Genomic DNA, 15,138 nt, shown 5'->3' on the forward strand with positions numbered 1-15,138 from the left:
TATTCAGGCGTTACAGCGCTAAAAATAGCGCCTGCGTAACGCCTGAAAAAAAGGCCGGAGGGCTTTCACACTGGAGCGATGCGCTGGCAGGACGGTGAAAAAAGTCCTGCTAGCCGCATCTTTGCAGCGGTGAAGGAGCGGTATATTCACCGCTCCTATACCGCTCCTACCCATTGAAATCAACGGGACACCGCGGCAATACCGCCGGCAAAGCGCCGCTGCGGCGGCGCTTTGCAGGCGGGTTTAACCCCTTTTCGGCCGCTAGCGGGGGTTAAAACCACCCCGCTAGCGCCCGCACACCGGCGCTAAAACGACGGTAAATCGCCGCTAAAAATAGCGGCGCTTTACCGCCGACGCTGCTCCCGCCCCAGTGTGAAAGCAGCCTTTTCCAACAAGCCCATTCATAAGAAGTCAATCATTAGATTGATTTCTAATGAACAGGAACGGCCATAGATGGATCAAAATTTGGCTTGTCCCTGATGAACCAGGTGAATTTCAATCCATCTATGGCCAGCTTAAGGCTCGGCTCACACGGGAACCGGCTTCAGATTGCACAGGAACGCAGTGTGTCCCTGTTCTCCAGTTCAGGGACGAATCAGGGATGATTCTCTGCCTGAATTCGGCCCTGAAACGGAGCAAAAAACGTTTCTGTGCAGTGCGCTCTGCAGCCACCCCGGAGATATGTGAACCGGCTCCATAGAGAGCAGGTCACATTCTCCTGCTATGCGAATTGGGTGCAGGGAAACCCACATCCAATTCGCATAGGTGTAAACCCAGCCTAAGTGATTGCTTGTTTCTTTTGATTTACTTTTTTCTGGTATCTTCAAACCCAAGTTAAAGCAGTATTAAAATTTGATATAATCTAGTATCACACGTTCTTCAATCTGGATAGAGGAGCAACCAAGACACCCTTGGGCAGCAGCATTATCGATCTAAGGAGAGGGTAGTTTTATTATGCATTGGCAAATTTAGATGGACTTGATTACAAAATGAAAGACAAACTCCAGCCAACATTTTTTAAAAGGTTACAGCAGTTTTTTTTTTAATTTAGGATAAAAGTTTTAAAGAAATTATTAAAAGCTGACCATTGCAACGACCCTGTCACTGTTAAATAGTTTCTCTCAACCCTCTAACAACCACTATTGTTGGAGAGCTTAGTCTGTTAAATGAGATTGAAAAATAAGAGACTTACTGACAGGATCAATAAGTGAAATGAAAGGAAAAAAGCCTAAAAAAAAGAAAACTAATGCAGACACCTCTTCTAAGAATTGCTAAGCTGCAATATATTATATTTTTGTTTTAGGGTTTAGTAGCACAAAAGGTGGTACGTGGCTTGCCAGGAGAGTAATCAGAAAGCTGTGCAGCTTCTGGCAGGTAGAGATCATCTAAGTATGAGCACAAGCACCTGGATGTGCCTAGTGTAAGTAGTACCACCAAGTAAGGTTTGCCCCACAGGTTCTCCCTAAAGTGGAACTAGCATTAAGGCCCCTTTCACACTGGGGTGCTTTGCAGGCACTACAGCTCTAAAAATGGCACCTGCAAAACACCCTGAAAGAGCCACTGCTGTCTCTCCAGTGTGAAAGCTCCGAGGGCTTTCACACTGGAGTGGTGCACTGGCGGGACGCCAAAAAAAGTCCTGCTAACAGTATCTTTGGAGAGGTGAAGGAGCGGTGTATACACCACTCCTTCACCGCTACTGCCCATTGAAATCAATGGGGCAACGCGGCTATACCGCCAGCATGCGGGCGGTTTTAACCATTTTTCGACCACTAGTGAGGGTTAAAACTGCCCCGTTAGCGTCCGAATAGCGCCGCTAAAATGACAGTAAAGCGGTGCTAAAAATAGTTATTCATTCAAGTGTGACTTTTCACACAGAGGTGGTGCGCATGCAGGATGTTCCTAAAAAAGCAGCATCTTTGGGGTGGGTTGGTAACACTGTATTTAGAGCCCTGTCCATTGGAACGAATGGGTATGTGCTTGCGAAGCACCTGAAAAGCATTTTGGAATCGCCACAACACGGGAGTTTTTAACTCCTTCTTTGGGGGCCGAAAAGGGTCGCTTAAACAGCGCTATAGCACCTTTAAAACGAGCAGCAGATTAGCGCTAAGGTGGCCGCGTGTCCCCAGTGTGAAAGGGATCTTAGATTTACCAAAAGCCCTATAAAATGAGGTCAAACCTAAACAACTCTTGTATCCAATTAGGCAGGCTCTTGCACTACATATTACGAATGAAGTATATGTTGTTGCCTGGGTTTCTCTATCCCTGGAGGAGCTGTTTCTTAGCTTTGTGGACCTGCCTGGAGCGGTGGTTTTCTCATATCTTGCATTACATAGTTTAAGGTAAATCTAAAGGAAAATTGTACAAGAGAATTGAAAATGTATGGCCAGCCTAAGGCTGTCCTATGGTCATAAATAATTATATTTCAAAGGAGCCAAGTTTTTCATTCAGTAACACATATTGATGTTGAACGAAGTATGGATAGTAGGCATAGTTCCCCCCCAGTAAAGAATCTCCCTCATTGCTGGGGATCATACTACAGCTGTGCAGAATGGCTAGCTAGCTATCTTTGTGCAAGACTGTCCAGCAAGTTAAGTCACCCAGCTAATTTTTAGCACACGTAATCATGAGAACAATAGCAGGAATTAACTGACCACAAAGCAGAATCTAAATAGCATTATGCCGGAGCCTTAGATAGATTTAGTGACATTAAAAAGTGAGATCACTCCCGGGTTTAATATATAATGGATTAGTAATTGTGTATGCATTGGGGTGAACTGGATTTACCAGTTGTTCAGTCTAAAGAGTAATTCCATTTAAGTGTAGCAATATGTTTAGACTATACATTACCAGACTGTATATAGCAAAATAATCTATTGTACCCTATGTTATGTATTTAAGCCCCACATCTTTGGAGCTGCTATTTATATGGCAAATAATGTGGGACTACAGATGTCAAACAAATGCACGTATGCTTATTTGTCTATTTATTAGTCTGTCTATTCATTTATTTTTTACTTATGTATAGCGTTTAGTGTATTGGAAGATTACAAATCAGCAGAAGCAGAAACATTTGTAAAGCTGGGTACACATTATACAATTTGTATTGTGCAATCTCCTTTAGATTTACCTTCAACTATGTAGTTCAAGAGCCTCCCTGACTGCATACAATTTGAAAGTGTTTAGGTTTGACCTCATAGTATATGGTTTTGGTAAATCTAAATGAAAGTTGTATAAGAAAATTGTATAATGTATAGCCAGCTTGACATTCACACTGTAATGAGGATTCTGATCACTGGTCTCCATCCACCACATTCAAATTGATTGAGTTAAATAAAAAGGTTTGATGTTTGTATGAGTTAAAAAAAAACATGATTTTGCACACACATGTGTGCTGGTATAAGTAGGGTTGCACCAATACTAGTATCGGTATTGGTGCTAATACCGAGTATTTGCACAAGTATCGGTATTCGTGCAAATGCACTGATAACTGAAACTGATACTTTCAGGCTCGGCTCTTTGAGCGGTCAGTGGGTCTCCCCTGTGATAAAGAAGTCTGGTAATTGAAGCTGTCAAAAAAAAAAAAAGCATTGCTCAGCCCTGAAACACTAAAATAAAAAGAAACATTGTTTCTTTTTTATATTTCTGTTTCTTCATCTGAAGATCAAAGGGATGAACAAATGTTCCTCTGTTTAACCTCAGAATACCCTTTAATTTACTCTAATCAGCCTTAATTAACTCCCTATTCTCCTCCATTTAATTATTATTTGCCTGCTTTTTTTCTCTTGTCTATTTTATAAACGATAAACAATTAAAACGTTTTTTTTGTTTGCTTTGTTAGTGAATATTTATATGTTAACATATATTTACACATTTCACATTGAAAAAGCGCTAAATGGTATCGGTGCATCCCTAGTTATAAGAGTCATGTGCGTTCTTCTGCCTACATAAAGTAGGTACAGCCCATCAAATTTTTAGACTTTTTAGACTTTTTCAACATATTTGAACAGTCAAACAACAGATTTTAACTCAAACCGTGCATACTTGAAAAGAACAAAAGAGAAATGCTTTTCAATCATTTATTCATTATTCATTATTAATAGTGTACTGTGGAAAATGTGTGTACACCCTCAGATGCAGAAACAGGTATAGCCCCTTTTAGGAGAAATTACTTGCCATAGGTATTTTGCATAACTGCCCACCAGTCTCTGACATCGACAAGGTGAAACTTTTCACCATTCCTTTATGCAAAATTCCTCCCGTTGCAAGATATTTGTGGGTTTCCTTGCATAAACTGCCCATATCAAATCCCCCACTTGTCAATGGGATTCCAACCGAGCTTTTACTAGGCCAGTTTATAATTCTTCAATTATTCCTCTTTGTTCACTTTTCATACAGATGGCTTCACATTCTCATCAAGCATGCTTGGATATGATGAGAATTTACAGTACATTAAATGACTGTAAGCTGCCCAGGGAGACCCAAACCATAACATTTCCACCATCATGTTTCACAGCTGGTATGAAGTTTTTCCGAAATGCTGTCTTCAGATTGTTCTGTTAGTATGGCAAACAAAAACTATATTTTATTCTTTAGTCACAGCATACTGGTCCAAAAGGCAAAGTCTTTGGCCTGCTTATACATTTAATGGCAAACTATAGTTTTGCTGTAAAATTATTTTTGACAAAATCAAAGGCTTTTCCTGGCACACCTCCCATTCAGATTAAATTGGTGCAATCTCTTTTTGGTTGTAAAAGCATGCACTTTGAAATCAAACTGTTGCAAAAGTTACCTGCAGATAGTTACATAATTACATAGTTACATAGTTAGTAAGGTTGAATAAAGACAACAGTCCATCCAGTTCAACCTGAGTGAGTGTCTACAATTGTCCCTATCCCTGTACATTGCACACTCACATTGGTCCCTACCCTCAAGGAGCCCACAATCCAAGGTCCCCATTCATATACTAGGGCCAATTTGGGACAGAAGCAAATTAAACTACCTGCATGTCTTTGGAGTGTGGGAGGAAACTGGCGTACCTGGAAACCCACGCAGGCACAGGGAGAACATGCAAACTCCAAACTCCAGATACTATAAGGATATTTTGGATGTCTTGGAGAATTCTTTGAGCTTCAAATGGTCAGATCTTGGTCTGAATTTGGTGGGGTGGCCAGTCCTGGACAAATTAGCAATTGTTTGAAAGCCACTCCATATGAACTGTATCTGTAGACACCGTTTGAATAAAAAATCTAATGTTTGCCTGTTAAAATATGTTGAAAAAAGTCAACAATTTCCAGGGGGTATAATTCCTTTTTTTTACATGACTGTAGATTGTGGTTGTTCATATTTCCATGCAAACTGAGCTGTGTGCACATACTTTCATATACTTCTGATATACCAGAAACATGCAAAGTAAAGTAAATGAGACTGATTTCCTAAAAGAAGTGAGAATGTTCACACAAAAAAGAGTAAATAAGAGGAAAAATTATCCAGTCATGTACAGATGAAATAAATAGATAAGAAAATCACTTTACACGATTGGATAATTGATGTGAAACTTTACTTTTTTGGAAGTGAAAATTTGCAACTCATTTAGCAAATCAGTCTAAATGCCCTAGAGGGTATTTGATGTAATTTCATTGATACATGTAGACACAATATCTGTCAAGAGCCATCATACACTATGTGGGTTATTTACTAAAGAAAAATCCACTTTGCTCTGCAAGTGCACCTAGAAGTAAAGCCACTGTAAATCCAAGGGGGACATGCAAGCAAAATAAAAAACAGAATTTTAGCTTGCACATGATTGGATCATAAAATCAGCAGAGCTTCCCCTCATTTCCAATCTACCCCTTAGATTTAGAGGGACTGCACTTCCAAGTGCACTTGCAGTGCAAAATGGATTTGCCTTTCATAAATAACCCCCTATATTACCAAAATTATTGGGACACCTGCCTTTACACACACATGAACTTTGAATTCATGTGGAGACTGTGAGCCAAGCCTTCTCATCCACATCAGTGGCCTGACCTCACAAATGCGCTTCTGGAAGAATGGTCAAACATTCCATTAGACACACTCCTAAATCTTGTGGACAGCCTTCCCAGAAGAGTTGAAGTTGTTATAGCTGCAAAGGGTGCGCCATTGAACCCTAAACTAAAACTGGGATGCCATTAAAGTTCATGTGTATGTAAAGGCAGGCATCCCAATACTTTTGATAATATAGTGTAAGTATAGGCATTCAGCATTACGTACCAAATGAAGCCTAAAATAAAATAGAATAAAATTATATATAAACTATTTTTGGGATTTCAACAATATTATAGACATTAACTGCAGCATTTTCTAAAAGTCAATGCATAGCCACAAATAACATTTATTCATCCCCAATGCTTTAATTAAAGTTTTCAATAAGGTGAATTTTTTTAATAAGGTCAGTCCATCTTGTCACATGGTGAGGCTTTGGTCGCATGGTTTCTACATTTGCAGATCATCTTGGGGGGTCCAGCACCAGGAGTCTACCCCTGGATCCCCCAGTAGAAACTTCATCAACATTGCCTCAGTGTTGGTTGAGTGGCAATGCACTGGATATGGATTCATACTATTAAATAAAAAGTACAATTGTATTGAGAACACCTTGTGGAAGTTTTCTAATACTGTAACTGTTGCTATTGATGTCAGGTGGAGGATGAGCTGGTGGCACTGCAGAAGAAGCTAAAGGGAACAGAAGATGAACTGGATAAATACTCTGAAGCACTGAAAGATGCCCAGGAGAAATTGGAACAAGCAGAGAAAAAGGCCACTGATGTAAGTGCAAATCATAATAGTAACAATTCTGTGATGTCACTTCTTGTTGGGTTAGGTATACATTCTCTTAAGTAGAAAACACATAGGAGAATATGTAGAGCCTTTGCTGGAAGGTGTAAAGACCACAGGTCCTTGGGGCAATTTCAGGGAACAAAAACATGGACCTCTCACTTTAAAGAATACAACCCTTTTATAAAATGTGGTATGGTTTTGTTTTTAATAAAAATAAATCTATCCAAACAAAGATACACAATATTCTATATATAATGAACGCTTGATATTATGTACAAAAAAAAAACGCCATACAAATTACTAAAGCCTCAAACAACCAATAATTGAGGTAGAAAGGGATGAGATGGAAAGAAAAATAATGACTTATTCTGTACAAATATTTTTGCAAGTGTTAAGTGGCAGTTATACATAGTAAAAAAACAACTTGTTACGTTCCCAGTCACACTCAGAGTATCCTGTCGTTTCTTCCAGGCTTAAGGCTCGTACACACAATCAGAAAATCATACAAAAAAGATCGCTTTTGAAGCGATTGTGTGATAATGTGATTGTTTTATCCAAAATGATATGAAGGGATAAACACAAAAATTTTTTTCGTACGATACCAGGTCGTACAATTTTCGTTTAACCAGTACAGTTTTCGTCTGAAAATACAATACAAATACAATACAATACATTACATCACTTCCAAATTTTTATTATGTCGTACGAGCATTTTCACACTTTAGTAACCATTCAATATGGACACTAGCATGCAAAAAACAAACAAAAAACAGATGATCATTCGTCCAATAATCTCATTATTTTGCAGAGCTGCTTCTGGCAAGTTGGCTTGTATGGTAAAATTGAACGAATATTCAAAACAGCATGTTGTCCATTTTGATTTGATGATGTGTACACCCTCTTAGCTATTATGCAGTAAAAAAATAAAAAATAAAAAATGATTGCCATTATGCTATTCTGTACTGGTTTCTTGGAAAACTACTCCTGTTCTGCCCATTCATACTGCCATCCAGAGCTGAAGTTCTCCAAATGTCCACTAGAGGGCATGGACTGCATAGTTATAGGACAAAGTAGTAAAATATTGCCTGTTACATGCTACAAGCTTTTTTTTTTTTTTCTTTCTTACAATAACATTTTAATATCATGTGTACAAGTACTTTAATACAGGTACGCATGATAACAAGAAACAAAGTAGTGTATATTCATCTATTCATCTCTGTGATGTGACTTCAGACATCTAGCATATGGGAACAATTTAAGAACAATATAAGAAATTGAATAAACCTGCAACTATGAGTTAATATTTATATTGGCAATGTCCCATACAGATTTGGTGAATGTCATTTTACATATTCTTATCTTGTATTAAAGTTAGCTCACCGCATTCCAGGCTTCCATTTTCTGGGCTTTTGTATTCATCTCTTTTTCCTAGGAGTTTCATCTTCCAGTTGTTTGAAAGACACAGTACACATAAATACTGTAAAAAAAAAAAAACATATTAATAGTAATATAGATGTAAAAAAATAAATAAAAAATAAATAAAAAAAGCATCACAATTAAATTATAATACCCTAAATAAGACAGTTTTGTATGTTATGTGCCATTTCATTTATTTTGCACACATTTTTATTTCTTGCATATTTAATTAGCCAGATAATTCATTTTTACCTTTGTGGTAGGGAGGCAGGACTGTACAGCTCTGTCTCTGAGTTTTTGGAAAAGAGTATTGTGAGCACAAGCAGCTGTAGCAGTTCTTATTCACAGCATGCCTTGAATGTAATTGTTTTGGAAGGAAGTTAACACAATAATAAAGGCCTTTTATTGATTTATACCTACGGGTAAGCCTAAAATAAAGCTTACCTGTAGGTACAGTAAATATTTTCTAAACATGCGCCGTTTAGGAGATATTTACTTTAGCGGCACCAGTGATGTTACCGGCGCATGCTCTCTCAATAAACAGCAGGAAGTCCAGCACAAGTTGTGCCACGGCTGCGGGCATGCGCTGGAGTGACATCATTGTGGCTTGGCCATTCAAACGGCCGCAGCCCACAAACCTGATGAAGGCACCCAGTGAAGGCGGAAGCCCAGTCAGCGGTAATGCTCTTAACTCTCAGGAAGATTTTTTGCCTCCTGTTTCAAACTGACCACGCCAAGCATTGAAGCAGATACATACTATATCTTTATTTTTTTATTACAGGTAATTATATATGTATTATTGTGTAATGTATTATTTGCATATTATATATTGTACATTCACATCAGTGTAGTGTGGTCAGTTTGTGTCCTATGATCACTGCTAGGAGTTATAGTACACCATGCACATGCACAGCATGCCTGTAACTCCTGTAGTCAGTTTTGTAGTCACACCCCCCACTCCCCCACAACACCCTACTCTAGCTTAGAATTGTCTTTGTGAATGAAAGTGGAGGGCGATACCTCTTGCAGCGGCATCATGCTAGTTCCGTCTCCTTCTCCACTGGTTGACAGACATTGTAATTGTTGTTTGGAAGTAGAGACCCACGCCTACTACAGCAGCATCATGCTAGCTCCGCCTTTCCTCTGCTAATTAACAGACTTTGTCACAGTGGGTAGAGGGCCACTCCTCCTACAGTATTGTCATGTCAGCCTCACCCCTTCCTCCTCTCGATTGACAGCATTGTCACTGTTTGATGACGTTGGAGGGACACACCTGCTGAAGCAGTGTCAAGCTAGCCATGCCCTTCTTCCTCCAATAATTGACAGCAGTATTGGGAGAGATCCTAATGCATTCTCTAGGGGGAATAAAATAAAGTTCCACATTGGTTGATGACATTTCTCCTTCAGACTCTGTTTCACCTCTCCAGCCCTACTTTACTATATACAGAGAGAAATCAGACTATAAAAAGTTCCCTATGTCAACACGATGGAGTAAAAGGTTTAGAATATGGCTTTCTGGACCCAAGGACAGTTGATGTGTGCTATGTGCTATAGAGCGGGATTTCTCAGCCATGGTTCCTCCAGTGGTTTCTAGGAGTTTCTTGAGCAATGAAGAGTTTCTAATTCCCCGGTAATTTCAATGATCTTTTTAGCTGTATGTAAGGGGTCGATTTACCATTGGTCAACTACATAAGAGTGTCCTTCTTCCACTGACCATTTATATAAGGGGTCCTTCTTACATCGGCCGCCTATAAATGGACCACTAAACCGACTCCCAATATAAGAAGGCTCTTTTTTACTGACCACCAATCTAAGGGGCACTACAATTATCACTGTTGGTGTTTCTATTCTGGTAATTTATTATTAATTATTTCATTTCATAGTTGTCACTGAAACTATTTTAACTTATAGAACTGACCAGCGTCAAAATATGCTAGATACACTACATTCTTTATTATTGTATGTATTATTTTATTTACAACTTGCTGACCATGCAAATGTGCCATGAACTAGAGATGTAATAATTTAGTAGGGGTTCCTTGAGAAATTAAAATTATTCCTCTGTATTAAAAAGAAGTTGAGAAAGGCTGCTATGGAGGCTACTGATCAACTGATCTCCAAGTAAAGAAACATTGCATGCTGCATGTTTGCAGGTTTATGCGTTTTTTTAGCATATCATATGCAAACAATGCAGTTGGCTAACTGGTGTGGAATAATACTTCAAGAGGGCTACTGAGGTCTATACCTACATACTTTCAGAAAATTGTTTGTAGGACTTTGGTAAGTAAACGTAAGCTTAGTAAAGACGGCCAAATGTCGGCCGGCATCGGCCAGTTCAATAGACATTTGGCCCATGTGTATAGGAGCAATAGGGGGGGCAGAATCCGACCATCTTCTGTCGAAGGCTCACGACCGAAAAAGGTCTGCTGACTGGAGTGTTCTGGTGGGGGGGTTCTCCCCCTGTCATAACAAAATAGCTCAACAGGGGCTATGGCTGTACTAACATCAGAGTGTTAGTACAGCGGCTCCAACCTGAGCTGTCAGGTTTTTTTTTTTTTCATTCAACACACTGGGTTGAATGGAAAAGAAAAATGGTGGTGTGTATGAGGCTTTACAGTAACTATTGCAGTGTACATCATTTTATGCCAGAGAAACCGTTCAGAAAACATTGCCTGAAAGACAAAGCTGCAAAGTTATGCAAGGAAGTGGAGCCTTTATCAACTGGAGAACAGCTGCCACCTCATTCAGTATAAATAATTAAATAGGCTGAGGACTGCGAGGATGGAGTGAGATAGCCTCATGTAGACCAACAAAAAACACCAGCGTCACATGCCTGTCCTAGAGCTCGTTTAGACTTGCTGTTGAGGGGCACTTAGCTGTGTTTTTATTGCCCCAAACCCCTCCTTTTATGCTGGTAAGGCAGTGGATGGTTGTGTTCAGATGTCACGGTCAAAATGCTTTGCTTCACACATGCATAAAAGATGATTGTTCTTGTCATGTTCAGCTGGCAGTACCATGACCCATTCAAGTGAATAGGGACATCCTGCAAATGCCCCACAACCACATACACTTGAGGCATTTACAAGCTTAAAACAGGTGGTGAGGAGGCTCCATATCACCTCCTTCTTCACTGTCAATTGCCTCTGAAAAGCAGTGGCAACGTGGATCGCTTTTCACAGATGCAGCAGTCTAAACGTAGCCTTAAAGTGATACTAAAGTCTCTGTTTTTTTTTTGTTTAAAAATAACAAACATATATTTATACTTATCTGCTCTGTGCATACATAGTTACATAGTTACATAGTTAGTCAGGTTGAAAAAAGACACAAGTCCATCCAGTTCAACCTTAAAAACAAATAAATAAAATAAAAAATAATCGTACAATCCAGATACCCAATTTTATGCCCACAATTGATCCAGAGGAAGGCGAAAAAAAAAAACAGCAGCGCATGCTCCAATTTACTACAGCAGGGGAAAAAAATTCCTTCCTGATCCCCCAATAGGCGATCGGATTTTCCCTGGATCAACTTTACCTATGTTAGTACCTAGTTATATTATGTACCATCAGGAAAGTATCCAAGCCTTTCTTAAAGCAATCTACTGAACTGGCCAGAACCACCTCTGGCGGGAGTCTATTCCACATTTTCACTGCTCTAACTGTGAAGAAACCTTTCCGTACTTGAAGCTGAAATCTCTTTTCCTCTAGACGTAACGAGTGCCCCCGTGTCCTCTGGGTTGACCGTACAGAGAACAACTCAACACCAAGTTCACTATATGGACCCCTAATATATTTGAACATGTTAATCATATCCCCCCTTAATCTCCTCTTCTCAAGAGTGAATACATTTAGTTCCTCTAATCTCTCCTCATAGCTGAGTTCCTCCATGCCTCTTATCAGTTTGGTTGCCCTTCTCTGCACTTTCTCCAGTTCCCCGATATCCTTTTTGAGAACTGGTGCCCAAAACTGAACGGCATATTCCAGGTGAGGTCTTACTAATGATTTGAACAGGGGCAAAATTAAATCTCTTTCTCTGGAGTCCATACCTCTCTTAATACAAGAAAGGACTTTGCTCGCTTTGCAAACAGCAGCTTGGCATTGCATGTTGTTATTGAGCTTATGGTCTACCAAAACCCCCAGATCCTTCTCCACTATGGATTCCCCCAGTTGTACTCCCCCTAGCATGTATGATGCATGCATATTCTTAGGCCCCAAGTGCATAACTTTACATTTATCAACATTAAACCTCATCTGCCACATAGTCACCCAATTAGACAGTGTATTGAGGTCGGCTTGTAAATTGGAGACATCCTGTAAAGACGTTATTCCACTGCATATCTTGGTGTCATCTGCAAAGACAGAAATATTACTTTTGATGCCAGACCCAATATCATTTATAAAGATGTTAAAAAGTAAGGGTCCCAACACTGAACCTTGGGGTGTGCAGTGTTTTTTCCAGCAAGGGATCCTCCTCTTCATGAGTCCCTTGCTGGCATTCCTGGCCCTTCCCTCCTGCTGAGTGTCCCCCACAGCAAGCAGCTTACTATGGGGGCACCGAGTCAATACTCTGTGTGTCCATTCAGATATGGAGCTATGGCTTAGCACCACTCCCTCTCTGTCCTAATTGGCTCACTGACTTTGATAGACAGTAGCTGTAGCCAATGGTGCCCGCTGCTGTGTCTTAGCCAATGAGGAGATGAGACGGAGATAGAGACGGAGCTCAGGTAAGTATCAAGGGGCCTGAGGGGGGCTGCTGCACACAGAAGGGTTTTTTATTTTAATACATACAAGGCATTAAAATGAAAAACCTTCTGCCTTTAGAACCACTTTAAGCTAGCGATACACTGATTGAAATTTTGCCAGTTCAGCAGTAAATTTCTATTGAAGGGACATTTTGAAAAAGGTCTGAAATTTGCAGTTATTGATGCCCTTGTTATAGCAATTAATTAAACTATTTGTCAGGAATAGCCCTTTGGTTTTCTTTAACATTTGACACTTATAGGAGTGTCAAAGGCCTTCTTCAGTATACCCTGTGGCCCTGACATCACCAAGGTGACTGGACACTGCCTGTGAAGCTTCTGAGGTTGTGTGTGGGAAAGTGTCTGCACATTATCAGTGACAGCATTGAGTTCCAGTGCTGGACAAGGGCATAGAAAACTCATCCTATTCCCTTCTATAAGTCACAGAGCACTGGAGGCTTCCCGGGCAGCAGCCACACACCCCGGAGGGCAAGGTGGGGGGAGGAAGGGAACAAGGCCGCTGTCCACAAGTGATAGACATTAAATAAAACTGTCACTGTTACTGACAGAGTCATAATGAATAGCTATACAAGGACAGCATTAGTAAAAGCTTATTGTAAACATGTTATTTATGTGTGCAGCCTGAAAAGTGTTTAATTTTATTCAAAGTGGATGTGAACCCTTACATATACCCAGTAAAGTGACTATCCTCAGGTGATACACAGAGATGAAACAAATCCTCCTACATCAGGCATGTCCAAAGTCCGGCCCGCGGTCTGGTTTTGAACGTCTTTTGTGGCCCCCGGCGATCTCCCAGCGCCGGGGCCACAAAAGATATATAGTCCGGCTGCCTCGGAGGGAGAAGACGGGACGAGTGCTGTGCACACAGGAGAATTTCCTGTTTACACGGCAGCTGTAATAGGAAGTCCCGCCTCTGCCATTGGATGACTGTACTGTCCATCAAAGGAGGCGGGACTTTCTCTTAGAGAGGTCGTGGTGTAAACAGGAGATTCTCCTGTAAGATGTCTTTGACGCTCGTCCTGCCCTCCATGGCTGCACTGATGGTAATGGTAGCTGCATTCCTGGCAATTGTGAGTGAATTCCTAGCAATGGTGGCTGCATTCCTGGCAATGGTGGGTGAAATTCCTGGCAATGGTGGGTGAAATTCCTGGCAATGGTGGCTGCATTCCTGGCAATGGTGGCAGCATTCCCGGCAATGGTGGCAGCATTCCCGGCAATGGTGAGTGAATTTCTGGCATTGGTGGGTGCATTCCTAGCAATGGTGGCTGCATTCCTGGCAATGGTGGCAGCATTCCCGGCAATGGTGAGTGCATTCCTGGCAATGGTGACTCCATTCCCAGCAATGGTGAGTGAATTCCTGGCAATGGCGGGTGAATCCCTGGCAATGGTGGCTGCATTCCTGGCAATGGTGGCAGCATTCCCGGCAATGGTGGCAGCATTCCCGGCAATGGTGAGTGAATTTCTGGCATTGGTGGGTGCATTCCTGGCAATGGTGGGTGCATTCCTGGCAATGGTGCCTGCATTCCTGGCAATGGTGGCTGCATTCCCGGCAATGGTGGCTGCATTCCCGGCAATGGTGGCTGCATTCCCGGCAATGGTGGCAGCATTCCCAGCAATGGTGGCAGCATTCCCGGCAATGGTGAGTGAATTCCTGGCATTGGCGGGTGAATCTCTGGCAATGGTGGGTGCATTCCTGGCAATGGTGGGTGAAATTCCTGGCAATGGTGGGTGAAATTCCTGGCAATGGTGGGTGAAATTCCTGGCAATGGTGGCTGCATTCCTGGCAATGGTGGCTGCATTCCCGGCAATGGTGGCTGCATTCCCGGCAATGGTGGCAGCATTCCCGGCAATGGTGGCAGCATTCCCGGCAATGGTGAGTGAATTCCTGGCATTGGCGGGTGAATCCCTGGCAATGGTGGGTGCATTCCTGGCAATGGTGGGTGAAATTCCTGGCAATGGTGGCTGTATTCCCGGCAATGGTGAGTGAATCCCTGGTAATGGTGGCTGCATTCCCGGCAATGGTGAGTGAATTCCCGGCAATGGTGAGTGAATTCCCGGCAATGGTGGGTGAATTCCCTGGCAATGGTGGGTGAATTCCCTGGCAATGGTGGGTGAATTCCCTGGCAATGGTGGGTGCATCCCTGGCAATG

The 15,138-nt window shown here is 41.4% G+C and overlaps 1 protein-coding gene and 1 long non-coding RNA gene across 3 annotated transcripts in view; one reads left to right on the top strand and one right to left on the bottom strand.

The window, feature by feature from the left end:
* The window catches only part of LOC143974489 (uncharacterized), a 144,527-nt gene that overhangs the window by 119,363 nt on the left and 10,026 nt on the right, over positions 1-15,138 (bottom strand). The window contains exon 2 of the long non-coding RNA XR_013272234.1: positions 8,197-8,293. This is a non-coding gene — a long non-coding RNA (uncharacterized LOC143974489). The remainder of the gene's footprint in view (positions 1-8,196; positions 8,294-15,138) is intronic.
* Positions 1-15,138, top strand: part of TPM4 (tropomyosin 4) — a 106,001-nt gene that overhangs the window by 2,852 nt on the left and 88,011 nt on the right. For both annotated transcript variants that reach the window (XM_077475950.1, XM_077475949.1), the window contains exon 2: positions 6,679-6,804. In XM_077475950.1, coding sequence (XP_077332076.1) covers positions 6,679-6,804 — 126 coding nt within the window. The remainder of the gene's footprint in view (positions 1-6,678; positions 6,805-15,138) is intronic.

This window comes from Lithobates pipiens, unplaced genomic scaffold, assembly GCF_037356315.1.
Source record: "Lithobates pipiens isolate NorthernLeopardFrog02 unplaced genomic scaffold, aLitPip1_a1.2 Scaffold_13, whole genome shotgun sequence".
Classification (NCBI taxonomy): Eukaryota; Metazoa; Chordata; class Amphibia; order Anura; family Ranidae; genus Lithobates; species Lithobates pipiens.